This window comes from Geotrypetes seraphini, chromosome 3, assembly GCF_902459505.1.
Source record: "Geotrypetes seraphini chromosome 3, aGeoSer1.1, whole genome shotgun sequence".
Taxonomy (NCBI): Eukaryota; Metazoa; Chordata; class Amphibia; order Gymnophiona; family Dermophiidae; genus Geotrypetes; species Geotrypetes seraphini.
In genome coordinates, this window is record NC_047086.1 from 117,344,614 (window position 1) to 117,372,441 (window position 27,828).

Sequence of the window (27,828 nt, forward strand, 5' to 3'; positions counted from 1 at the left end):
GCACTACCAGGCTAGCTGATGCAGAATATCAGCAGAAAGCCCAAAACCAATGATTTAACTGGGCAGGAGCCTTTTTCTGGTTAAATTGCTTTGGGTAATGATCCTGTTATTTTTAGAGCTTGAAAGAATTGAGCACTATGGATAGAGATCCCATGGGTGTGGGTGATTGCCTAAGTTGCTGGTACACCAAAATATTTACTTCTCAAAAACAACAATTTGAAGATGCTTCAGCAGACTCCATCATTAACTTTCTTCTTTTCCTCCAAGCCGGTAGCACCCCATCATAGATCTTTATTGTTTTCTTCCTTGTTCAACATCCTTCTATCAGTGTACCTTGATCCTGTTTCCTTGTTCAGTAGACCCCTCTGGTCCCCATTCTTGATCAGAAGTCCCTACCCTAACAGTGATAGTGACCTTCTTCCTACAGACCTGGCAAGAAGAGAGTAGGACTAATGAAGAAGGTGGCCTGTTCTGTTCTTCAGGACATAGGAGGAGAGAGCAGTAAATCTGTAGGAAGAGAGAAGGGCTAATGAAGAAGGTGGTCTACTCTCTTTTGTTCTTCAGGACATAGGAGGAGAGAGTGATGAATCTGTAGGATGAGAGAAAGGCTAATGAAGAAGATGGCCTGTTCTCCTGTTCTTCAGGACATAGGAGGAGAGAGCAGTAAATCTGTAGGAAGAGAGAAGGGCTAATGAAGAAGGTGGTCTACTGTCTTTTGTTCTTCAGGACATAGGAGGAGAAAATGATGAATCTGTAGGAAGAGAGAAGGGCTAATGAGGAAGGTGGTCTACTCTCTTTTGTTCTTCAGGACATAGGAGGAGAGAGCGGTGAATATGTAGAAAGAAAGAAGGACTAATGAAGAAGGTGGTCTGCTCTCCAGTTCTTCAGGACATAGGAGAGAGTGATGGATCTGTATAGGGCCGTAAGAACAGCTGTTGCACATCTCTCTTCTCTCCCACATTCCTTTGTGTTCAGTGAATGTGCAGCAACACAACAAAGCACAGGTACCTCCATCTATGTTATTTGCTTTGGCAAAAATTTTAATCACCACATTGATCAGATGTCTTCAGTTTTTGCCTGTTGCTCTAAAGTACACTAGAGCCTTTTACAGTATCTTGGACTATTATACAGCCTACATTTTTATCTACTGGTGGTGCACACGATATGCTATGGACTACTGATGATATAACACAAGCTGATCTCATAAGGTGATGGGTTTGAGGGCAGGAGACAGGAAAAAGAATGAGGTAAAATGCACATATAACCATTTTAATTTTATTTGTGGTGTAAATACTTCTGTAATAGAAATAGTTGAACCAGTTTTGATTTAATTGAATTAGAATCATGAGGTCAGATACAGGTCAAATTATACAAGTAGTGCATCAGGGATTACATTTATATTGACTTGCTGAGTTACCAATATGAACCAATATTGACAACTAATGTTCTCATTTTTCATCTTGCTCAAGGTTATAGGCAATGGTGATTTTTTAGTTAATACTTTTTCCATTCAAAGGCCGCCAAAACTTAAAAGTGGCTCAGGAAATCTTTAAAATCTTGAAAAAGCTCTTTACCCCACCCTCCTACTTCTCATAGGCTGTAATAAATAGATCTCTTACTGTGGGCACATTAAAGAAGGTCCTAACTGGTCCATTATTAAAAAAAAGAACTGTGGCCACATACTATATGTTGGAACATTAGGCTGGTATCCCACCTCCCTTACCTGGGCAAACTAGTAGAAAGTGTTGTACCTAGAAATCCAGGAGTTTGTAAAGAGGGTAGGTATTCTGGATACATAACAAGCAGGCTTCTGGACAAAACAGAGTACAGAAACAGTTTTGATCTCTATTTTTGAAGTCCTGGAGTTAAACTTACTAATGGGTGGAACCCAAGGATAATCTTGCTGTATTTGACATTGAGAACCATCAGATGTTGCTGGTTCACATTAGCCTACAAGAAGTAGTCAAAAACTGGTGTGTGTCTTTTTTTTTTTGCATAAGGAAACACAAATGGTAGTTGATGGTGGTGTTACGCTTAGCAATATACAGATATAAGCCTAAATAATGACATCCACACCTGAAATAACAGAAAACAATAATGGGGTAAATATTCAGCTGGTGGCTATCAGCAATTTTTTCCCCTGCTGTTAATTTTATGCATGGATATTCATTGTCAGGCCATGTCTAAGCACTGGCATTGAACATCTGGGTATGTGTCTAGCCGGCACTTATCCAGTTAGGTGCTGATATTCAGCCCTTAAGGGATAACCTAAACTGGACAAAGATTGGACTGCTTTTTATGTGATTAACTTACCTAGTTAAATGCCGAATACTCCAACAAACAAAAAGGAGAAAAAAATTCTACAAAAATCAAAAAACATAAAGAAGAGTGGATTAAAAATCTGATACCTGGATGAAAACAGGAAAAGACAAAAAAAACAAAAGGCCGATACAAATAAAAATAAAAATTAAAAAGTGACTTTATTGAGAAATCAATCAAAAATGTATCTAATGTTCAATGTGGAGCAAGGCAGTATGATAAAAAAGGACCCAACACAGTCCATGTTTCGGCACCATGCCTTCTTCAGGAATCCCTTTGACTTGAAAGATGTAAGCCAGTTTGAACATCAGCCTTTCCAAAGCAGTGACAGTTGCTTTCACATTTTCTTTCTGTGAAGTGTCTGTTGTTCTTCAAGCATTTATTCTCACCAGTGCTGTGTTCCTTGGTTTAACTGCATATACTTTCCAATCACAAATTTGGAGCAGGGCTCTTTGCTTGTTTGTGGCTCTTGGTCCTTGCAAGTCACTTGAGGCTTTTATTCTGCCTTGCAACTGGCTCCAGTGGTGTAACGAGGGTAAGAAGCACCAGGGGTGGTGGTGCCCCTTGTTCCTTCCCCATCCCCCACACCACACTCGAGTCCTCCCTTCCCCCCTTCCCTCTTTAAATTTTCACCAGCGCAAGCAGCTTCTCTGGTCTACTGCTCGCACAGGCATTGGCTTTTCCTCTGATGTCACTTCCTGGCCCCAAGGCCCAGAAGTGATTTCAGAGGGGAAGAAGGGAGCCAGGCTGGAGCAAGCAACAGGCTGGAAAAGTTGTTCACGCTTGTAAAGATTTAAAGAAGTGGAGGTAGGGGAGGGGAAAGGAGGGCATGAGTGTGGCATGGGGGGGGGCAGAGAGGTGCCAGAACCCCCACCAAGATGGCACCTGGGGCAATCTGCTCCCCCCTCTTACTATGCCACTAATTGGCTTATATCTCTCAAGTCAAAGGGACTCCTGAAGAAATCATAGTGCCGAAACACAGACCGTATTGGGTCTTCTATCATACTGCCTGTTTCACATTGAACATTGGATACATTTTTGATTGATTTCTCAATAAAGACACTTTTAATTTTTACTTTAATTTACTTTAATTTGTATCTGGTTTTTTTGTATTTTCCTGTGTTCATCCAGGCATCATATTTTTGATCCATTCTTTTTTGTGCTAAATGCTGAATACTAGCATTTAACCAGATAAGTGCTGATTATACCTGGGCTCCGCTCCCAGGCCACCCACTGAATAACTGGTTTTGGCTTAGGCAGTTAGAAGGCATATTGAGCAGCACTATCCAGATAAATGTCATTGAATATCCCCAGATAGGCAACTGAGCACCATTTACCCATTTAAATGTTCTGAATATCAGACCATATGTTGTTTGACCCAGTGTTGTTCAAATAATATAATGGTGATACCTCAGGTCTCTAAAATATCTTTGGCCTCTACATGAGATAATGCCTATGTCAATATGGAATGAAGTATCTTTGAAAAATTTGAGATACTGCTTAAAGCACATTATTTTTCCTTTTGAAACTTTTGGTCTTTCTGCTCAGTAAGCACTGGATGTGACTAGAGGTATATCTATTAGTATCTTATTGTTTTGAGAATGGATGACTTTCCTATTTTATGGCATTCCTTTTTCTTTTTCTTGTGATCCTAATTTTAATATTGGTAAACCACCACAATTTAATTTTAAGCCAAGTAGTATAGCAAATCTTTTAATAAACATGTGCAGTACATCATATACATCTAGGGCCAGATTCTGTAACCAGCGCCCAAGTTGGTGGCCATATTAAAAGCAGCCGCTGATTGCCTGTCAATCATTTGAGGGCATCTATTCAATTAAGATAGGCGGCTGAAATGTAGGCCTGGAAAACCCTGGCCTACATTTCAGCCACTTATCTTTCCTGCTAGACTGCAGCAGCCAATTGCGGCAGGGAAATCCCCCATCAGCTGAGCGGCAGGGACGCCCCAAAGCATAATTCTGTAACGGGCTGAGTGGCAGGGAACCCCCATACCCAACCACAAATCAGCTGGCAGGAGAGATGCCAACTCTTTTTCCTGCTTATCCAATAAAGAATCACTCTTGTAAAAATTAAAACTAATTTTGGATTCAGATGTACCACTATCATATGAGGCTATAATTTGTGGAACAATTTTACATGTAAAACCCACTCTAGATAAATATATGAGTCATCTATTTATGATCATGACAGGTGTAGCCATGCAATTGATCATGAGAAATTGGAAGAACCATGATAGAATAAGTTACATTTTTTGGTGGGTGAACATATGCACTACGTACAGGTATGAAAGAATTAATGCAGAGTGTAGGGGACTTAGTGCTGTATTTAATAAAGTTTGGAGCCTATTGACTAAATTTGTGAAATTATAGTAATATATTTATCTTATATTTTCTTTTGTTCATGTACCTTTACACATCCATGGGGTGGGGGGGGGGGGTTGGAGGGAGGGGAATAAATATTAATGGGGACATTTAGGTAACTTTATTCTTTATTTATAATATATATTATGTTATTATTATATGTAAGATAACTATGAATCTTGAAACCGGGAGCTGCCCCAACGAAAAAACTGTCCTCCTGCCGCAGGAAGGAACTTCGGGCCGCGTGGGAGTCCAGCTCCGCTTCCCGAAGCTCCCTGCAGAGCAGCTCACACAGCTCTTCTCTTCAGGGCAGCCCCACTGAAACCGGGAGCTGCCCCAACGAAAAAACTGTCCTCCTGCCACAGGAAGGAACTTCGGGCCGCGTGGGAGTCCAGCTCCGCCTCCCGAAGCCCCCTGCAGAGCAGCTCACACAGCTCTTCTCTTCAGGGCAACCCCACTGAAACCGGGAGCTGCCCCAACGAAAAAACTGTCCTCCTGCCGCAAGAAGGAACTTCGGGCAGCGTGGGAGCCCTGCTCCGCCCGAATCCCCTGCGAGTTTCATTGTTTTTTCTTCAGGAGCAGCCCTCTGCCATCGGGTGCTGCTCCTCACATTCAACCTGCGACTCGGGCCGCGTGGGAGCCCTGCTCCGCCCTCGAATCCCCTGCTAACTTCACTGGATTTCTTCAGGAGCAGCCCTCTGCCATCGGGAGCTGCTCCTAACTTCAACTTGAGACTTGGGCCGCGTGGGAGCTCTGCTCCGACCCCGAAACCCCTACAGTTTCGCCTGACCTCCTCAGGAGCAGCTCCCCTGCCTTCGGGTGCTGCTCCTCACTTCTCAGCCCGGCAACTTCGGGCAGCTACCCATGCCCAACTTTCTAACTGGCAACGTGTACATTTAACTTGACCCCCCCCTGGTCGGCAAACCCCCCCCCCAAAAAAAATTTTAAACCGACCCCAGGATACACTCCTTGTCTTATCTTTAACTGCACTGCCTGTTTCTTTCAACTCTCTCTTCCCCTTGCCCTCCTCCTGGCAAATTCTCTGACTAACCCCTTCTCATTGGCCCACCTGACTCCAACCATGAAGCCTTCACTCTGGCCCCTTATCCTCCTTCTCCTCTCCCTCACAAACACTTCCCACTCTCAAAAACCTCTCCCCCCAAACTCTCCCGATGCCACATTCATCAACAACACCTGTCCTGGCCTCAGAATCCCCACGCTAGTACCCACCAGACCCCATCACTTCAAAAAACACCGAGGAGTTAACCTCGCCTCCTTGAAACCTGTTCCCCCAGCAAACCTACCCAACCTTACCTCAGACTCTCTCACCCCAGTCCCTACCCTCTATTGTAACGCCAGATCCGTCAGAAATAAGACCCAAATAATAAGAGATTTACTCGAGGATCGTGATCCAGGTTTTCTGTGCATCTCTGAATCATGGATCGAAAAAGATGACTTACCCACTCAAAATGAACTCTGTCCCCCAGGCTACCATGGTCTTTTCTCCCCTAGAATAAACCGGAAAGGAGGAGGTCTTGCCCTTCTCTACAAATCATTCTTTAATGTTGAGCTTCTTGAAAAGGGCAGCCATCCTTCCTTAGAATTCATGTTAGCTTCAATAAATGACGAACTTCATCCCCACCCATTAGGCATCCTGTTACATTACCGCCCTCCCACCCCCTGGAACAAATCCTCTGAAATTGTTCTTGAGACCATAACAAGGGCCTATCTAAAATTCCAAAGACTACTGATCATTGGCGACATAAACCTTCACCTAGAGGACAACACCAACAAGGACACAGCTGATTTCAAAGACTTCCTCATTTCTTTAGGCTTCACCGCCCCACCGCCCACCCCTACCCACGAAAAGGGGCACTCCATCGACATCATCAGCTTTCTTGACCTGACAGAGCACAAAACCTCCACTGTTGAGACCCGTTGGGAACCTGTCCCCTGGTCTGATCACCTCCTAGACTCTTTTTGCCTCCCTGTCTTCATGTCAGTCCTTGGTACCCCTACCCGAGCCTCAAACTCCATCACCTACCGCAAAAAAATCACTAGTGAACTATTCTGGTCCCAGTTCCTCAACAAATTCCCTCCTCTTCCCACTCACACGGACCCAGACGCATTCTGGCACAACTGGGTGACTCTTTCCGAAACCACGTACTGTGCTCTTGCCCCTCTAGCCACTAAATCCAACTCCTACTCTCACAAGGCCCCCTGGTATCTCCCATACCACAGGGAATTAAAACAGAAATGCTGAGCCCTAGAGCGAAGATGGAAAAAATCGAAATCCCCTTCAGATAGGCAATCCTGGAGAGAAAACATCAAATCCTACAACTCCATACTAAAAAAAGCTAGGAAGATCTTCTATGGAGATAAAATCTCCAGATCAAAAAACCAAAACAGTACACTCTTCCACATCTGGCGAAACCTAACTTCTAAAAACGACTCCTCCCCCTCCCCCACCCTCCCATCTCCAAATGACTTAGCCAATTTTTTCAACGAGAAGATCACTACCATAAAGAGTTCGTTCCCCCCAGCTATCTCTTACAACTCTCTTCCTCTGAAAGACTCCGACCCTATCCCTGCTGACAGATCATGGACTACTTTTGAATCTGTATCCGAGCCCCAGATCTCTAAACTCTGCCTCAAACTTAAATCCTGCAAGTGCATCCTAGATCCTTTCCCATCTTACCTCTACGAAAACATCCCAGCGCAGGCCATCTCTTCCCTTACAAACCTTATAAACAAAGCTTTACTATCGGGCCTGTTCTCCTCAGAAATGGGCCACATTGCCTTATCCCCTCTTCTGAAAAAAGCCGATCTTGACCCTTCCTTACCATCGAACTATCGCCCCATAGCCAACATCCCTCTTTTAACAAAACTTCTGGAGACCATAGTCGCTACCCAGTTCTCCTCTTACCTAGAGAGATTCTCCATCCTCCAACACTACCAATTCGGATTTAGGCCCAACTTCAGCACCGAGTCCCTCCTAGTTTCCTTAATCTCAAAGGTGCAACAACTACACGCCCAAAACAAATTTGCTGTTCTCCTACAGTTCGATCCCTCCGCAGCTTTCGACGTCGTGCACCACGACATACTAATCAACCAACTTTCTGAGATAGGAATAGACTCCTTTGTCTTAAAGTGGTTCTCAAACTTCCTTCGCGCACGTTCCTACATTGTCAACGCAAACGGCTCCAAATCCGCTTCGTGGACACCATCCTGCGGGGTCCCACAGGGTTCTCCCCTATCCCCTATCCTCTTCAACATGTATATGACCTCCCTGAAGCTTCTCAAACTATCCCCCCTTGAAACAATATACACATATGCAGACGATATCCTTATCCTCCTCGAAACAGACCAGAACCTTACAAACCTCCAAGAGAACATCACCTCATGCATAATGAGACTTCATGCCTGGTCCCTCTCTGTTCAGATGAAATTAAATGAATCAAAGACAAAACTACTCTGGCTCGGCCCAAAGTTAGTACACCTGCCCACCCTCTTCACTCTACCCACAGGTCCTGCTCTTCACCTTGAGTTCTCAAGCAAGGTCCTCGGCATCATTATCGATTCCTCCCTCTCCCTCAACGATCACCTGAATTCCTTGGCAAAATCATGTTTTTTCAGCCTTCACATGCTGAGGAAAGTTAGATCCTATTTCCACCAAAAACACTTTACCGTCCTGGTACAATCCATCATCTTATCCAAACTCGATTACTGTAATGCCATTTACCTATGCCTAACAAAAAAAAGTCTTCACGGACTCCAGCTCATCCAGAATACTGCGGCCAAATTGATTTTTGTTAAACGCAAATTTGATCACGTCTCCCCCTTACTTACCAATCTTCACTGGCTCCCTGTACTTTCCAGAATTCACTTCAAATGCTCCTGTCTGGCTTTCAAGATAATTCATGGCATCCTTCCACCACTAATCTCTCTATCCTTCCTCGCCCAAACGCCTGCTACCACCAGATCCGCCCACAGACATAAACTATCCTTCCCCTCTCTACATGGCATTCCCCACGCAGGCAAACTGGGAAGATCCCTCCTCTCCAAAATCACGGGTCTTTGGAACGATCTCACTATTCCGCTGCGGAACCTGGGCTCCCTCCAACTGTTCCGAAAACAACTGAAAACCTGGCTTTTCTCTAATATATAACATCTCCTGCTTACTTCCCCTCTTTTTCATATGCTCTTGTAAACTCTCTCTCCCCTCTCTTCTTGTATTTTTAAGCTTTGTAAACCGTGTCGAGCTCCACTTCCGTGGAGATGATGCGGTATATAAACTTAAGGCTTAGTTTAGTTTAGTTTAGTTTAGTATATGTTACCTGTACAAATATTAGTGTAATTTATGTAATACCTACTGTTTGTTCAATTGTATGACACTGTTTTAGTTTAAAAATCAATAAAGATATTAAAAAAAAAAACAACAAAAAACTGAGTACTTTGAAAATGTATCAACTGATAATGAAACTAATGCTCAGAGACTCGAAGGCAATAAACAGGGGGGCACCCCAACACTACTGCCTCACTACCCAATTGTCGCATGTTCAAAAAGCTTTAGTTGATATCAAAAGTTTTATATTTTTTCTTTTATAGCGGTGTGTGCCTCACGGTCTATTCGATTCACTGTATTCACATACGATTAAAGACTTAAGTAGCAAACTTATCTTTAGCTTGTGAATCGAATAGACCATGTGGCCCACAGCGCTATAAAGAAAAAATATAAAACTTTTGATATCAACTAAAGCTTTTTGAACATGCGACGATTGGGTGGTGAGGCAGTAGCATTGGGGTTTTCCCCTATTTATTGCCTTCGAGTCTCTGAGCATTAGTTTCATTACCAGTTGATACATTTTCAAAGTACTCAGTTTTAATTTTTACAAGAGTGATTCTTTATTGGATAAGCTATACTCTCTTTAATCATTCAACTTTTTTGAAAGTATTGAGTTCAGTGTCCCCATTTGGATTTATCTGACAAATTCTTTCCTGCTGGCACCCCCGAGCTAACATCCCTGGTCTACATTTCAGCCGCCTATCTTGGCGTGATTCATGGCTAGGTAGCCACTTTAGCTCGCCTAACGCCACTTACGGCATTGGCCACACCTATTTTAGCATTCCGAAGCCTACAGTGACTACTTAACCGCGATTCCAGTGCCCTTTCAGCCGTATTTTATTTAGGCGTCGGTAGGTGTTTCAACCCTGCCGTTTCTGGCTGCATTTTGCAACTACAGTGGTACCTTGAATTACGAGCATAATCCGTTCCAGGAGCATGCTCGTAATCCAAAATGCTCGTTTATCAAAGCGAGTTTCCTCATAGGAAATAATGGAAACTCGCTTTGATATGTGAGTGAACATGAACTCTCAGGCCTTGAGCATGCGTACATGCTCAAGGCCCAGCACAGGAGGCAGATCTTCGGGCACCAGCACCAACGCACAGGACATGTTGGTGCCGGTGCTGGTGCGGAGGCTACACTAAAGTAAGAAGAGGGTTCGGGTGGGTTGGGGGGACCTCAGGTCGCAGCGGGGGGGGGGGGTGCCTGATGGCGGTGGGGGGGTGCCCGATGGTGGCGGGGGAGTGCCAGATCGCAGGGGGGGCACTCGCAAATCGAGGCGCGCTCGGTTTCCGAGGCGCCGATTTTGCAAATGTTTTGCTCGTCTTGCAAAACACTCGCAAATCGGTGGACTCGCAAACCAAGGTACCACTGTATTTAGGAATCAGCAGGGTGCATACCGACACCTAAATTTAGGCGCTGGTTATAGAATTTCCCCCTTACTGCCTATGAACCTATTTTAATTGTGGTGAAAAAGCTCAAATAAGAGCTAGAAAGCCATAATCTTACCATAAATTTTGCTTTGTATTGTAACAAAATTATCCTGTAATATTTTAGAAACATAGCATCCCTCCCAGGTATCTCCAACCTGATAGTACTGATTTCAGTAAAATCACCACCTCCCCCCCCACCCCACACACCTTTGTACCCGAGAAGGTATCATAGCTTGCTTTAGCATCAAAGACAGTTCTTGAGCACAAGCCTGAAAAAATTCAACAATATCAACCATCACAGCCCAGAGATTTGCAAGTTGGTAACAGATGAACAACTCAACAAATTTTGTCTATAGAAATCTTTCCCTCAAACATGATCTTTTGTTCCTGTGTGAAAGAATAGAATGCAAAAGCCCACATAAGAATTCTCTGACTTTCTCACTACAGGCTCCAACCTCTTATGTATATGTAACTTTGTAATACTCAGAAAATTACTGCAGAATTTCTCTCTCTTTAGTAACATGGGTTCCCTGGGAGGATTTTTTAAACACCACACTCTATTCTGGTGATATTTTCCTGTGCAAAAAAAATAAAACAGTAGCATGGGATTGCATTTATACTTAATATGCTTCTGATTAGAGATTTAGGAGGGAAGTCATCAAAGTGCAGTACAAAGCAAACTTTTACTACACCTTGGTTTACCTACTGTACATGAATGCATAGGTGTCACCTCTGTGGGTGCTGTGGGTACCCGAACACCTCCAATATTTTTAGGACCTTATTTGACCAGTGCCGGCATGAGGTCCAGGAATCTCTTCTCATTCTGACCTGTGCACCTCCCTCCCTTCCCCTCATCTTCCTGCAACGGTTTCCAAGGGGGTGCTCCAAGGATTGGTGTTATGAACTTCTTCAGGCAGAGCAACTTCATGATTTGGGCTTTCCTCTCTGCTGGGTCTCACCTACTTCCTGTTTCCACAAAGGCAGGACCTGACAGAGAGGAAGACCCAAAGCCGACAAGAGCAGCAAGTTATGAATGCTGCGCTGCCAATTGGGGAAGGTGGGACAGTGGAGCTGAGGGGGAGGTAACTGCTGTACCCGATTGGGGAGAGAGAGGGAGAAATAAGACCAGGGAAGGGAGAGGAGAGGAAAGGAAAGGAAGGAAAGGAGATGCAAGACCATGGAGGTGGAGATGCCAGGACATGGAGGGAAGGGAAGGAGACAGAGATGCCAGGCCAAGGGGAAAAGCTCCCTGCTTCTCCAAAACTGCAATTTTTGCCTCCAAACTTTTTGGGGTGGAGTCCTTTGGCTCTCCTAATGTGGATTCTTGCCAGGATTGCACAAATTGTGTGCTTTTGGAGTGTTTTGGAGCCGTGTGTCGTGTGGCCCAGCTGGAGGTGGAGGCTTAGCCTCTCCCCTGATTCAGTGACTAAATGCTCGGCTAGCTCAGCGGGGAAGTTTATTTTGGTTTTGTGGCTCGGCACGGCTGATGGTTCTGTGCATAAGGCTGCGGACCTCCGCAGCCTCAGAACCTCATTCTTCTGTCATCTCAGGGTGACTTTGCGCCCCAGTAGCCGGAGGCCTTCGCAGACTTTATGGCACATTTGTGGAATGCTTCTCGCAGCAGGTGTTCTTCCACGCGCTGTCCCACTCTGCCTCTGCTCTGTCTCTAAGTGACATTCTTCTATGGGGATGTTTTCCTCTCAATCCTCTGCTGTTTTAGAGCTACCTGACCTGCTGGTGTTAGGGGATTGAGGTTATGAAGAGCAGTTATTTTAAAAAGCTTCTGTCACATGCAAATAGGGGAGAGTAGGACAATCATTTTGTTTACATGTAGCTTTTTTGAAACCACTGTTCCTTCTCAAAGTGCTGACAAATACATGGGTTGTCCTTACATACATTTCACATAAGGCTCCATGTTTGGCTGAGCCTTTGGAAAATAAAGGGAGGTACTGTGCTTGTCTTAACCTGGACATCTCAACTCCCACCTCAATATGCTATGGAGAATTTAGCTTTCCATTAATTGTTTTGATCTTACCTCCCAAAAGATTGAATCATCATAGCAATTCTGATCTGGTGGTTGACCCCAGAAAGGTAACTTTAAAATGAAACCTGTTAGATAAAATAAAAAAAAAGCAAAATACGTTTCAGTACATTATATAGATATTTGAAAGTCAATGCTATTGCAAAAACATGGCTATAGATTACGAATGAAAAAGTTGAACTAACCCCCTCTTTTACTAAGGTGCGCTAACCAATTAGCGCATGCTAAACGCTAACGCGTCCATAGACTTAACATGCACGCATTAGCGTTTAGCGAGCGCTAAATTGATTAGCACGCACTAATCAGTTAGTTCACCTTAGTAAAAGAAGGCCATAGTTTTTTTTTTCTTTTTTCAACTAGTTACCACCATAGTTACTCAAAATATATTAGCCTGTAAATATTATGATATACTGACCTGTGATCACTCCTCCACTTACAGCGCAACCAATGGAAGAAGCTAGCCCAGCAGCCTGCATTGTGGCAGACACACTGAGTAACAAAACAGAAAACAGAGAAAAAAAATTCCAATAAATGGTTGTTTCTAAATATGGTAGATGAATACAGTGATGAAGATGCCAGAAAACCTCTGCGAATGTATATTCAACACCAAAAAACAGGTTTCTATCCCACAACTTAAATGTTGTATGTAATATGTGTTGAGAGGAAAGGGTCTCAGAAATCCTGCTTAAATCCATGACTGAACATTGAGATAACAGTGCGGGATAGGATTCTCGTTCATCGACCCAAAAACCTCTCACTCATAACTTTAATACTTAATGTTTATGATGTTATCGTGTTATTCAATAAATAGATAAATATAAAGTGCACTTAACTTAAAACTTCTTCAAAAAGTGCCTTAGTGTAAAGTGCATAATGCAGTTAAATGTTCACCTGGGCACTTTTTGAAGAGGTTTTAAGTTAAGTGCACTTTATATTTATCTATTTATTTAATAACACGATAATATCATAAACATTAAGTATTAAAGTTATGAGTGAGAGGTTTTTGGGTCGATGAACGAGAATCCTACCCTGCACTGTTATTTCAATGTTCAGTCATTGATTTAAGCAGGATTTCTGAGACCCTTTCCTCTCAACACATATTACATACAACATTTAAGTTGTGGGATAGAAACCTTTTTATGGTGTTTCTAAATATGGAAATATTTCTTACACATTTGTATTCATAAAGGACATGTTAAGGGTAGTAAATGCAAACATGCATTAAGTAACTCAGTGGTGAAGCAGTCAACAATAAAATCCACAGGAAGGTCCACTGCAAAGTGCAGGACTATCCCCCTCTTTTACTAAGGTGCGCTAATCGAATAAGTGCGTGCTAAATGCCAACATGTCCCTAGACTAACATGCATGTGTTAGCGTTTAGTGCGTGCTAATTTGATTAGCGCACCTTAGTAAAAGAGGGCCAATTTACACAATTCAAGATTTAAAAAGAAGGCTGGGGAAGACAATTATTTACTACTACTACTATTTCTATAGCGCTACCAGGCACACGCAGCGCTGCACAGAGTCACAAAGAGTAAGAAAACAGTCCCTGCTCGAAAGAGCTTACAATCTAAACAGGCGAGACAGACAAACAGGATGTCATGGATACAGATAAAGGGAACGGTTAATCGGCGGGCTGGGTTGGAGGGCAGAGGAGTAGGGTTAAGGATTGAAAGCTATATTTATATATTTAGGCATAAAGCTAAACTCAATTTAGTTAAATTTCTTAGTTAATTTTGGAGCTCAGGCTATAAGAAAATCTGAAAAGTATACATAGAATAAAATGGACATAAGGAAGGTAATTCTATAACAGGTTTCCGACTATCAGAGCTAGTTACATTGTACAATTCTGGAGACCACACCTTCAAAAAGGCTGCTTTCAACTCCTAACTCCCACTCACCATAAAATTCCTATGTCCTTCTTATCTCTTCAAAAAACTCCTCAATCCCTATATGTACTGTCTGTCGAAATTAGCTTGTAAGCTCTTCTGAGCAGGGACTATCTATTGCATGTTAAATGTATAACACTGCACATGCCTTTCAGTGCTATAGAAATGATCACTAGTAGTAGTAGTAGTAGTAGGGCAGTACAGTGTTCCCTCGGTCATTTGCGGTATTTTCCGACCGCGAACTGCTGACCAGGAGAGGACAGCTGGAGAGGCAGGAAAGAGCAGCCAGAGCGCTGGCGAGTGAAGGAAATCACTCGCTGTATGCTCCGACTGCCTCTTCTTGCACTAAAGTCGGGCCTTACCAATCAGGAGCTGCTTTGACATGCAGCTCCTGATTGGTAAGGCCCGACTTTAGTGCAGGAAGAGGCAATCGGAGCATACAGCGAGTGATTTCCTTCACTCGCAGGCGCTCTGGCTGCTCTCTCCTGCCTCTCCCGCTGCCCTATCCAGTTTCCCCCATGAAAAACCTGGAATGGAACCCCCGCGAATATCGGGGGAGTACTGTACTGTATATCCAATATCCAATATATTCACAAAATTCTGAAGCTACTCGGTGTCGAACTAGCTCTTCTTCCAAAATTCTCCCCCATTCCCCATTTCCCTTTCGGCAAGACTCGCAGTACCACAGAGTCCAGCCGCCAACCATGGCGGTGTTACACATGAGATGTTAACAAAATTAGTCACCAAATCTATTGCATAGCCACACTGATCCAAAATTGTTTTCCCAACATAAAATTTTTTCCCCCATCAAAACTGCAACCAACACTAGCCCTCCCCCCCCAAAAAAAAACAACCCTCCAAGGAGCTGACCCCCAAAATAGGGAAGGGAAGGGTAGGACAATTTTCCCCACCAACCTTAACCTTCCCACACTCCCTCCAAACCCCTAATGCTCCACTGCCCGCCAATTCTCCTCACAAAATTTCCTCCAATCGCAGAGCCCGTTCCCCAGCCAATCCTAACTCGCTCTCACCTACACCTTTTGCTTCCACACCCCTCTCCTTACCTAACTTGCCTAATAACCCACTACCCATTCTCCTACCTACCTGCTAATATTTAATTAATTAATTAATTAATTAACCCTTTCCCCCCAACCAATCTTCGCTGGCTCATCCAGCGTTATAAGCCTGCAGAGTAATCTGCAAGCCACTGTACCTGCTCGTTTACTATGTATAGTTTCAAGTTTCAAGTTTCTTAAACATTTGATGTATCGCCTATTAAAATTGCTAGGCGATGTACATATTCCAGGTAAAAGAAACAAAGAAACTAACATATTTATCCATAAAATTATGTAAAGTACATCTAGTAACACTATAGAAGTGTTATGTGGTAGTAATGCATCTTAATAATTACCCCACTAAATTGGCTGACTAGTATAATAGTGATAAGGTCATGTTTAAGAAGAATGCGAGGCTGATGAATACCAATGACATTTTATCATCCAAGCCCTGAACAAGCAAATTTTTAGAAGAATTCAGAGGTGTTGGGACTCATTTTCATAGAAACCTATTGCACTTTGTGTGTTTAAATGCTTTGCAAATGAGTTGTTAGTCCTAGATAAGATGGTTTTTAATACAGGCAAATTGAACAACATTGGAAATCATTCTAGAGAAGTTTACTCATCGAAGAGTGCGTTGTTTCTCGTGATTCTGGAACCAACAGTGTGTTTCTTCTCTCAGCTAGGTGCTGGCACTCTTTTTTACATAAAATATTTCAGATATTTTAGAGCTCAGTTACCAGCAGTTTTCTGCTGCCAAAATGATTGTCCATATTATGATGAATTTGGGGTGTTTTATTTTTTCCTGATGATTTGCCTTTCACTATGTCCCCTATGCCTCAAGTTATGAACAAAGCTTGTTGCCTTGGTCTGTGCCCTGCTAATTTATTGACTGCAACAAGGGACATGGTTGGGCTGGTTTCGTAAATCAGTAGTTGTCTTTGCAATCTGGTACGACTCTCAAAGCTTTGAAGAAAGCTGCGGCATAACTAGTTCTTAAGGAACCTGAATTGGATCCAGAAAATGCTGTTAATTATCATCCAGCTTCAAAATTATTATTTTTCAGCAGATTCTTGAGAAATGGGTTTTAGGTCAATTATATGCACAAGAATGCACGGCTTGATGAGTATCATTACAGCTTTCATAAAGGCCACCACACTGAGAGCTCCTTTCACTAAGCTGCATTAGCGTCTTTAACACACGCAGCATTATAGCACGCACTAAACCTGGCTAGAACTAACGCCAGTTCAATGCTGGTGTTAGCGTCTAGCACGAGCAGCACTTTAGTGCGTGCTATTCCGCGTGTTAATACCCTAACGCGGCTTAATAAAAGGAGCCCTGAGACTCTGCTGTCATTGTTGATTATGGTACAATATCATTTTGATCAAGGTGATCAAATGCCACTAATTATGTTTGACATTTCTGTAGTAGTCGACATACTCGAGCTTTCTGTTCTGCTCTCCTGATTATAGATGCTATGTATTGTTGTGTCTAGGACAGTGTGTCTCAAGTCAGTCCTGGAGAACCCCCTTGCTATTCAGGTTGTTGTTGCTGCATGCACTGACTCCACTGTATGCAGATCTCTTCCATGCATATTCCTTGTGGATATCCTAAAAACCTGAGTGGCAAAGGGGTACCAAAAGACACTGTGGAGTGACGATGTTCCTGAAATGGACTTTATTGAAAATTTAAAAGTTCCAAAGGTCTACTTGAACAATCCACATAAAAATAAAATAATACACATAAAAACTGGTCCGTGTTTCAACAAGATAGTCTTCATCAGGTGTCCCTGATAGTCCTATGGAAGAGGATACGTGGAATAACTAATCAATCCAAAAGAATAATTGTTTTTGGTTTATGTACTGCGTTCACCACGAATCTCCACAAGTTATTTTGGATTGATTAGTTATTAGTTTTTATGTGGATTATTTTACTTTATGTGGATTTTTCAAATAGACTTTTGGAACTTTTAATTTTTCCATTTCAGGAACATCGTCACTCCAGTGTTTTTGTTTCTCTTGTATTTTCTTCTCTGTGGACCTCCCAGGGTCAATTTCTTTGTTTTGGTGGCAAGGGGGTACTCCAGGATTGACTTGGGAAACACTGGTCTAGGATACCCTCCCAGTGTTCCCATAAAGAAACCTCAGGATAGGGTAAAGGCCTGGAAGAGAGAGAAATAAAATCCAGGCTGGTGTCTCTAAGGAGTGAAGAGGGAAATCTCAGGTGAAGGTGAATGTTCCTTTAAAAACTGGGGTATGGGATCATAGGCGGGATCCCTAGACATGCGGGGAAATGGATAGATGGCTTGGCTCAAGTAAAGAAGTGAACCTCCGTGAGTGGGTGGAGACATGAATTTTCTCAAGGTACTAAAAATGCTCAGAAGCAGTACAGAGGGAAGTTGATGCTTATCAAGCCAGGAAGCCTGCTCAGGTCTTGAAAGAAGAGAGCATCTACCATGGTAAAGTAAATGACTTTGTTTCTCCCTTGATTCAAATTATAAAATTACCCATCACATTTGGAATTCATTGGTGCTATAGACATATACATTTTATTGTATACATTTTTTTCATCCACAATAAGGATCTATTTCATAATATATCTTATTCACTTGGAAATCCTAGAGTCATACAATATCATTTTCCTTAAAAGTCCAGGGGAATGATTCATTATTAGACAAAAACTTACTTTTCTTTTGCTCCCATAGCAGCCGCAATGATCCCTGCAAGTCCTCCTAAAATCCCAGGTAAGCCATGCAAGTTATGCACACCACATGTATCTTGAATATTCAGCTTAGAAGCCAAAAGGGGCTATAAGAAAAGGGCATTTCTCTGTCATAAAAATTTGCATATGTAATAAAAAAATAAAAATTAATAGTGATAATTATACATTTCTGGAAGGATATTCAAGAGTTAAAAAAAATACCACCTGGAGTGGCAACTCCAGGAGAGCCAGTAGTAAAAATGCCAATGAACATCAGTTTGGCAATTGGGATAAAATTAATTAGGAAACAAACAGGAGAAACCACCTTCACACCAAGGAGAAGCACAAAACCAAAATGAAGGAGACCAGATGGTGCTCAATCCTTTTTATTTGATTACAGACTCGAAACGATCTTGTTTCGGCCATAAAAGGCCTGCCTCAGGACTCTAGAATGTAACATGTATTTTAAAATATGCAATTATAACAAAAAGACCACCACATAAATACAAATATAAACATAAATAATTTTGAATACACTCATAAGTGTCATAATTATTACAAATATAAAAGAACTGACATGAATAAATATTAAAAATTTAATTCAACAAAACGTATTATAAATAAATGCTAATAAAACTGATTGAACTTAAAAAAAAAAAAAACTACAAATAAATACGTTAAAAGACATCATGTATGAAACAATGCACAATAACCTGAATTGCGCTATTCAACAAATAAAACAGTTGCAATTAAAAGAACATACCTTGCTGTTTAATCATGATATAAAAGGTGTATTGATCCATATGTTAAATTATTTCAAAACGTACTTTAGGAAAAACGCTGAAAGGTATAGAAACAGAAAAAGAAGAAAAGGAAAAGGAAAAAAAAGGGGGAAAGAAAAAAAGAAGGAAAAAGAGAATAAGAAGGAATAAGAGGAAAAAGAGGAAAGGGAGGAAGAATGAAAAGAAAAAAGGAAGAAGAGAGAAAGAAAAGAAAAAAAAAACATGTAAATCACAATGCAAGCAAAAAAATATATTTATTTAAACCATTCCAATTGTGAACAAGAATTACCTAGCTATCTAGTGCTCCAATATTTCTATACAAAATTTAAATGGAAAGTATAGATACTTTATTAGATGAACATATCAACCTTATATTAATTTTTGCTTTAAAAACATGTATGCTTCTTACCATGGAAATGAACTTGCCCAATATACGGGCAACCAATTAATGCCTCTATGCAAGCCATGTATGAATCTTTACACAATAGCATACCAACCTAATAAAAAACTGAAACCCTTTTAGTAGGCTCTCCCCGAAATACCCAGAAGCAATCAATTATTATATAAAGCAAAAGGAAAATAATCAATGAAACACAGAAAGTATTGTTCTGATTAAAAGCAACAGGAGAGGCAAATATTGTAAAAGAGATTTTAAACATGCCAGAAGACATAGAATAATTTAAATGTTATTAACAGTAAGAGCCCAAATGGTAATAGGAATGCAGCAACTGATACCATAGGTCTAAACGTGAACATGAACCAATAGAATCTAAGAAAAAATGTGTTGCGAAAAAAGCTCATGATATGGGAAAACTGACATAAATGCGGTCTTACTATTCCCAGAGGTCTTTGTTCATTAATAATAAAAATGTAGTCAAAATCACAGTGTGAGTGTGAATGTAACGCAGCAAATGTGAATGGAAATTGAACGCGGCAAAAACAGAGAGTAAATCAAATACAACATTAAGAAAACTCATAATAAGGCTGCTAGATAAAAAAGATATTAGATAACTACCAATTGCAGTCCATTAGATAAAAAACATAGGGTTCCTTTTACTAAGGTGCGCTAGTGTTTTTAGCACATGCAAAATATTACCGCGCGCTACACCGTTCACTTCGTGGCTAGAACTAATGCCAGCTCAATGCTGGCATTAAGGTCTAGCGTGCGCAGCAATTCAGCATGCGCTATTCCGCGTGTTAATGCCCTAACACACCTTAGTAAAAGGAGCCTATAAAGTATGCATGATGATAAATGTGAACAATACGTGTCGGACCAACAATGGGAAATTGTACCCCAATCAACTGCTGTGTACGGAGAATGCTAAGCATGGATAAACTACATAAGTACATGGTGGATTTCTCTTATACTATATATTCATCTATTTAGCAAAAAAACAAAGAATGTACTGATTTAGAGCCTTATAAATTTGTGTCCGCTGCCACTGAGAGAATTTTTAGGGTAACCAGAGAACCCGGTTTGCATGATTCCTACTGGATAGTATGCATAAGAGTTATGCTAAAAAAAAAAAAATACAGCCCTTAAAATGTTCAAATTACTGTTGCACACTTAAATCTGCTTGCTAATGTTTCAAAATATAACTTTCTTCAAACAATTTTCAATTCTGCATTCCTAAAATCTTTCAACTGTAATGACCTCTACGATTTCCCTGGGTATGCATTTTCAGGTCTTGCCATATTTAGATTTGATTTTTACATGACTCCTTAGCGAAGTATACTTGTATAAATGAGATCCAGGCTTGAATGGTCTAAAATCAATTAGCATTTCATTTACAGGAAACCAGATTGCCTGCCTTGACCATTGGGTTACTCCTCCATAAAGCATTATCTTAGATAAGTAAACAGGACTATACTCCTGTTCAATTTTCTAAGATAATGCCTTGCCAAGAAGGGAAATAGACATCACACAGAGCCAAGTAAGTCAATAAACTCAGCTTTTTCTAGAATATAAATACGAGGGGGTACTGAAAAATTCTCAGCTCAATCAAGAAGAGAATGATATGGATATGGTTCAATCAATGATTGTTCTCTTTCCTATACTGATTGTAGCTCCTCCCATTACTTTCCCCTCGTCCAGAATAAGTCAAGGTTTCCCTAATAAATTGTTTGTCTCCCTATTTTATTGTACATCGCTTTGAAATTCTGAAAAAGCAGTTTTATCAAATTTTAAATAAACTTGAAAACTTGGAAAACATAGAATTTTATTTCTGCAAATTGGCACTTAATGAAATAAGATAACATTCTTTTCAGCTATAATGGCAAAATAATGCTCAGAATTTAGGAAGTTGGTTGATTGGGCCGAGAACTTTCCAGCACCCCTTCCTATGTTCCAGGGATATGCATTCATTAGTACATATTTGGTTCATTAGTAAATGCACATTAACATATAAATTAATATATGCTGTGATGTACTAATTTGCACATCATAAAATTTAGGACTCATAGATGCTAGAGGGAGCGCTAGAGTAGAGAATGACATGGGGACCGTTTACCGCAGTAAACCGTGGGTCACCACATTAAATCCGCAGGAATGGAGGCATTTGCAACTGGTTTACCGCAGGAATGGGGGCAAGACTTTTTACCACCCCGCGGGAACGGGGACAAGACCTTTTACCGCCCTGTGGGAACGGTAAAAAGTCTTACTCCTGTGGTAAAAAAAATTGCGCCTGTGTCAGACTTGGCATCTTCTTCCCAGCTCCTCTTGTGCCTATTTTACCTTCAGGAGCCAGCCATGCCACGATGAAGACAGAGGGAACCTAAAACCAAAGCCTGAGACCAATGTGATTTGAAGAATAAAATTACTAGACAACAAAAAGAAAAAAGTCCGCAAAGTCCAGGCTGTGCTTCTTTAGCTTCCAGCTGGCTTAGGTCTCTCTCTGTGACCAGGGGGCAGTTGTCCTAGTTGCACTCCCTTAACATGTGTGACTAAAGTATTCTGTTAGCTTGATTTTTCTATGTAGCATTCTGTAGTAATTTGGTTTGTTCAGTTTTCACAATAGTGACGGGGATATTTCTGAAAGGGAGGGGAAATGGGTTTTGTTGAACCTTGCTCTGTTTTATTTGTGTTTATAAAATGACAACTGTCAGAGGAGAAGCTTCTGCCCACATACACGTGACTGCAGGGCAGCACAGTTTCTTTTCAAAAGGTAAGGGGGAGGGAGGGAGGGAGGGAGATAGATTTGGCTGGAGGTAGGGAGGAAAGGTGATCGCGCTCCTTCCCTCCCTTAAGTTTCTTTATGCCATGAAGGTAAGGGGGAGAGAGGGAGATTCTCGGGCCGCTAAAGAGTGGTTAGGTGGTGAGAGGGAAGGGTGGATGCTGCGGGGACAGGGCGGTGAAGGGGACGGCGGGTTCGGGGATGGGGCGGTGAAGGGGATGGCGGGGACAGGGCAATGAAGGGGACGGTGGTCCGGTAACGGGGCAGTGACAGGGACAGATTTTTTTCTCCATGTCATTCTCTACTCTAGAGTGTAGCTAAATTCTCCAAAAGGTTGATCACAGGAAAGTTGACAGCTACAGTTCCAGTAAATCTTAAGTAAGTAGAAGTAATTAGCTCAATTAAGCAAGGAACTGGTAAATGCAAGAGCCTATATGTAAAGCAGAGAAACAAGGAAGGATCAGGGAGAGGATGGCACAGATGGTGAAGTACCCCAAAGACAGAGCCTGTATGCAAATGAAGCACTGGAATTTCCTTGACAGGTAAAGTAGAGGTTAAGCCTACATGTGAAAGGTTGAACTTATATGCTTTGATGCATTCATCTCCTAGGATTTTTTTACTGACTGTTATTAGGTTTGTATTGATTTTATTTGAATATGTATTTTTTGTTATGTGTCATTTATGTATGTAATCTGCCTAGTTGATAGGCAGAATAGAAATTTTTTAAAGAAATAAATATGAGATTTGTGACAGGATGCAAGCCTGTAAACAAAGAATGAGCCTAAACTATGTCCTGTTCATCCATAGTCAAGGTGCAAAGTTCTTACCTCAAAGTTTTTTTTTTGTTTTTTTTCATTTATTAACTGCCTTTATGAAGAGATTCACCCAAGGTGGTGTACAGCAAGCACAATTCAAGATAAAACTTATAATGTTAACATCATAACCTTAGTAAAAACACTAACCCCCTCTTTTACTAAGGTGTGCTAACCGATTAGCGCGCGGTAATCAAATTAGCGTGCGCTAAACGCTAACATATCCATAGACTAACATGCACATGTTAGCATTTAGCACATGCTAAATCAATTAGCGCACGTTTATCGGTTAGTGCACCTTAGTAAAAGAGGGACTAAATATAACCATAAATACAATGAAACTCAAAATCAGCAAATTGAAACTTAATAATAAGACTACCATGAAACAGTTTCAAACATAAACTTAGCACTGAAATTCAAATAGCAGAGATATAATACATACTTATGAAACACCTAATAAGTATACATTAGAATATTCAAATAACAGATATGACACTAATGCTTTTCTACAATATTGCTTATCATATAGCTGACGGGTCAAGAACAGATATTAGTTAGAGTCATGTCATCTAGGGGGTCTTATATTAATATTTAGCACGTTATTTGCAGCAGAGTGGATATGAATAGAATAAGTTCTGTGGCAGATGGGTGATACAGAGTCCGTTGGGATAAACAGATGAATGGCTAAACTGAAGGCAAGTTGTTTTGACAATGAAACAAGATATAAGGGACTGAAGAAAATACAGTCTGCACAGCAAGCTAGTCTAGATGCAGAATGAATGTACATTCAAATCTCGGTTTGCGAGTAACGCGGTTTGCGAGTGTTTTGCAAGACGAGCAAAACATTTTCACAAATCATGACTTGCAAACCAAACATTAACTCGATTAGCAAGGCCCCCTGCCCGCAAACCGGCATCGCCCCCTTGCGAACGCCCATCCCCCACCCACCCAAACTGAAACCTTCTGGCACCGGCACCGGCACCATCTGGCACCGGCACACAGCACCAACCCATGGGAGGTTCTGGTGCCAGTGCCCGAAGATCCTGACTCTTGCCAGAGATTCTCGGAGAGAACGAGAGCCAGAAGGCCTTGAGCATGTGCAGATGCTCAAGGCCCAGTCCGACAAGAGGCAAGATCTTCGGGCACCAGCATCTCCTGTGGGATGGTGCTGCATGCCGGTGCCAGATGGGGTAAGGCTTCAGTTTGGGCGGGTGATGCCGGTTTGCGTGGGGCGGGGGCGTTCACAAGGGGGGAAATGCCGGTTCATGAGGGGCAGCATTTGTGGGCGGGGGCGATGCTGGTTCGCGGTGGGGGGATGTGGAAGCGCCCCAGTGGCCTCGAGGGTGGGGGGTCTTTTGAGGATGTGGTGTGGTGGGGTGGAGCAGCGCCGGTGGCCGCGAGGGGGGGAGGGAAGTGGAACTAATCAAGTGAGTTTCCTTTACTTCCTATGGGGAAACTCGCTTTGATATACGAGTAATTTGGTTTACGAGCATGCTTCTGGAATGAAATATGCTCGTAAACCAAGGTTCCACTGTACTGTATAGTCAGCCACCCTATGCATTGAGGCTTGGAAGAAGAGCCAGGCTCTCACCTGGTTCCTGAAGCAAAGGTAGGGCTAGATTCAATAAGCCCACCAATCAAGTTCCGACCACTTAGTGACCAGATAATGGAGGCAGAAGTTAAACGATTGCACTGGACATATTGCTGTTGAAGTTTCAATCAAGTGGGAGGCCAGTAGTCTAATGAACATGGGGTTGTAATGGTCCATAACACTTGATTGAAACTTCCACAGCAATATGTCCAGTACAATCGTTTAACTTCTGCCTCCATTATCTGGTTATCTGATTCAGATAAGAAACGATTTTACACTATACAACAACATTTATTCTATGAAACATCTAAGAATTTAATTCTATGGTATTTGGAGGGCATTAAAAGGGATTTTTTACATGCTATGATGGTCCTTCGTTACAACCATTGCTGGCATTTTTATGACACTATTTGGTTGGTGACTGAGCACTATATATGATTTAGCACTTTTTCAGCACATTTCAGTAGTGACATTCGTATAGAATGTTTTCTTCAGTCCTTTGATGTTTTAGACCTTTTTTGATATACATATGAAGAATTATACTTGTGGAGAGATTTTTTGGAATAAAATAAACCCACCAGGATGTTTGAAAAAAACACCAATTGGGCAGGAAAATCGAATCGATAAACCAATTCAATAGGCTGAATCGAATTGAAATTTTTTTCCTGAATCTGGCAGCACTAGTTTGCGCTACTGTCTTAGACTTTAGGACCTAGGATTGGGGAGAGATGGCATCCTCAGTACTTTATAATGCAAGTGAAACGAGGATTTGGTCAGACTTTTGAAGGGTCTGCAGAAGAAAAATATTGTATAAGCCGGGGACATGAGACAGCAGGAAATGGGAACTTTTCTTCCTTCTATTTTTGTGAATGGCAAGGCTGAGGATGTCAGAGAGTTCAGTTAAAATATGTGCTTTATAAGAAAATATAATAATGTGTTTTATAAAGTTTATAACATTGCTGGCCTACCCAGTGAGGTGTTCCTAGTGGTGGTGGTGGCAGCGTGTCAATATGTTGAGAGGAAGAGGTGGTCTGGGAAATTCTGCTGAGCAAACTCCGGGCCCATTTCCACCCCACAGTTAGTCCACTCCATTCAACTGGTTCACACACTGAGTGGGTCTTTGGGTGTTGTTCCTGGGTAGTTGTTTTGGGATCTCTTCCAGTGGTTTGTCAGTATCTCCTTCTGATCCAAGGAAGGAAACTTTGTTAACCTTAGCATTGACCTTCAGAATATGTTTGTAACAGCGCTGCTTGTGTGGCATTAGGCTATGTAGTGATCGAAAGAAAAAAATCAGACCTTTGCACATTTTTGCACTATATGGTGGGTGTATGAGGAGATTCACATTTCCTGCACAGCTAAGTCCGTGTGAAGTTACCTTGTGCTGTATTTGACATCTAGCAAGGTCTCTGTTTGGAAGGAAAGATCTAAGCTTAAAAATGAAGTGGCCAGAAGTTATGGTAAAAGCAGATAGCGTAGCTGGTTTTAAGAAAGATTTGGACAAATTCCTGGAGGAAAAGTCCATAGTCTGTTATTAAGATATGGGAGAAGTGTCTGCTTGCCCTGGATCGGTAGCATGGAATGTTGCTACTCTTTGGATTTTGACCAGGTACTAGTGACCTGGATTGGTTACCATGAGAATGGGCTACTGGGCATGATGGACCATTGGTCTGACCCAGTTAGGCTATTCTTATGTTATGTTCTCATCTGTAGGGGCCTTTGTTTTCACTTCTTATTTTAATGTATTTTTTTTCTGGGAACTTATCAGTGTTTTTTTAAATGGGAACAAAAATGGAAGACAATTAATGTGTGTGGAATGGGGGGGGGGGCAGGGGGTAACTAATTTCTTCAGCTAAATAATTCAATCCACCTTAACCAGACATAGGAGAACTCACGCACCATTCACACACCCTCCAGCCAAAAACATTAAAAGAAAAAAACTGTTCAACAACCTCCTAGCCATTCGAGCTGCAACACTCGACCCCCAACTCTAGAACCTATTGACCTCGACCACAGACTACAAAACCTTCAAAAAAGAAATAAAAACCCTTCTATTCAAAAAACACATAAAACCGAACTAACACAATCAAAACTGTCCCAAGCATCACCTGCAACTACTCCATATGTACTTCTGATGTCATGACAATTCAGACGTAATTTATGTTATGTTATGTTTGGAATAATGGTTACATATATGAGGTTCAATAAAAGAAAATTTTCACTGCCTGTTTCTATTCTGACCATTTATTACGTTTCATGGTCATTAGAAAAAATATTTTTTTATATGGGGGAGGGGTGTCAAAAAATGATGGGCCCCGGGTGCCACATACCCTAGGTACGCCACTGGTATAAGGAAAGACTAATGAGATTAAGGCTCTTCAGCTTGGAAAAGAGATGGCTGAGGGGAGATATGATCAAAGCCTACAAAATCCTTAGTGTTGTAGAATGGGAACAAGTGGATCGATTTTTTACTGTATCAAGATTACAAAGACTAAGGGACACTCGATGGAATTATAGAGTAATACTTTTAAAACCAATAGGAGGAAATATTTTTTCACTCAGAGAATAGTTAAGCTCTGGAACGCATTGCCAGAGGTTGTGATAAAATCAGATAGCATAGCTGATTTTAAAAAAGGTTTGGAGAAGTTCCTTGAGGAAAAGTCCATAAACTGCTGTTGAGACATGGGGGAAGCCACTGCTTGCCCTGGATTGGTGGAAAAGAATGCTACTACTATTTGGGTTTTTGCCAGGAACTTCTAACTTGGATTGGCCTCCGTGAACATAAGAACATAAGAATTGCCGCTGCTGGGTCAGACAAGTGGTCCATCGTACCCAGCAGTCCACTCCCTTAGTGGCCCTTAAGTCAAAGACCAGTGCCCTAACTGAGTCTAGCCTTAACTGCGTACGTTATGGTTTAGCAGGAACTTGTCTAACTTTGTCTTGAATCTCTGGATGGACCATTGGTCTGACCTAGTAAGGCTATTCTTATGTTCTTATTGTTACAGAAAGCAAGGGCTTGCTGTCTGTCACATTTTTGGTGACACACAAGTGTATCCTGACATACTGATTGAGAACCACTGATTTAGAAAATGGCTGCTCCCACTACACATGCCAGCAAACACACACACACTCCTGCAGGTATTTTTAGAAAAGGCTATTGATCGGCAAATTCTTTTCTAAAATAGCACATCCTAACCTGGACACCTTAATTCCAATCTCTATGTTTTATGAAAAATAGGGTTGCATAAATTTGCTAGGAAATCTAATAGGTTTAAGTTAATATAATTTCCACAAATAACCAGTAGATGGCAG

The 27,828-nt window shown here is 41.6% G+C and overlaps 1 protein-coding gene across 2 annotated transcripts in view; it reads right to left on the reverse strand.

The window, feature by feature from the left end:
- The window catches only part of RHAG (Rh associated glycoprotein), a 112,672-nt gene that overhangs the window by 4,531 nt on the left and 80,313 nt on the right, over positions 1 to 27,828 (reverse strand). The window contains exons 7-10 of one of the 2 annotated variants that reach the window (XM_033939514.1): positions 18,147 to 18,268; positions 12,933 to 13,006; positions 12,512 to 12,585; positions 1,724 to 1,810 (exon numbers count right to left, since the gene is read on the reverse strand). In XM_033939514.1, coding sequence (XP_033795405.1) covers positions 1,733 to 1,810; positions 12,512 to 12,585; positions 12,933 to 13,006; positions 18,147 to 18,268 — 348 coding nt within the window. In that variant the 3' untranslated portion in view covers positions 1,724 to 1,732. The remainder of the gene's footprint in view (positions 1 to 1,723; positions 1,811 to 12,511; positions 12,586 to 12,932; positions 13,007 to 18,146; positions 18,269 to 27,828) is intronic. The other variant, XM_033939515.1, reaches the window with a different exon arrangement.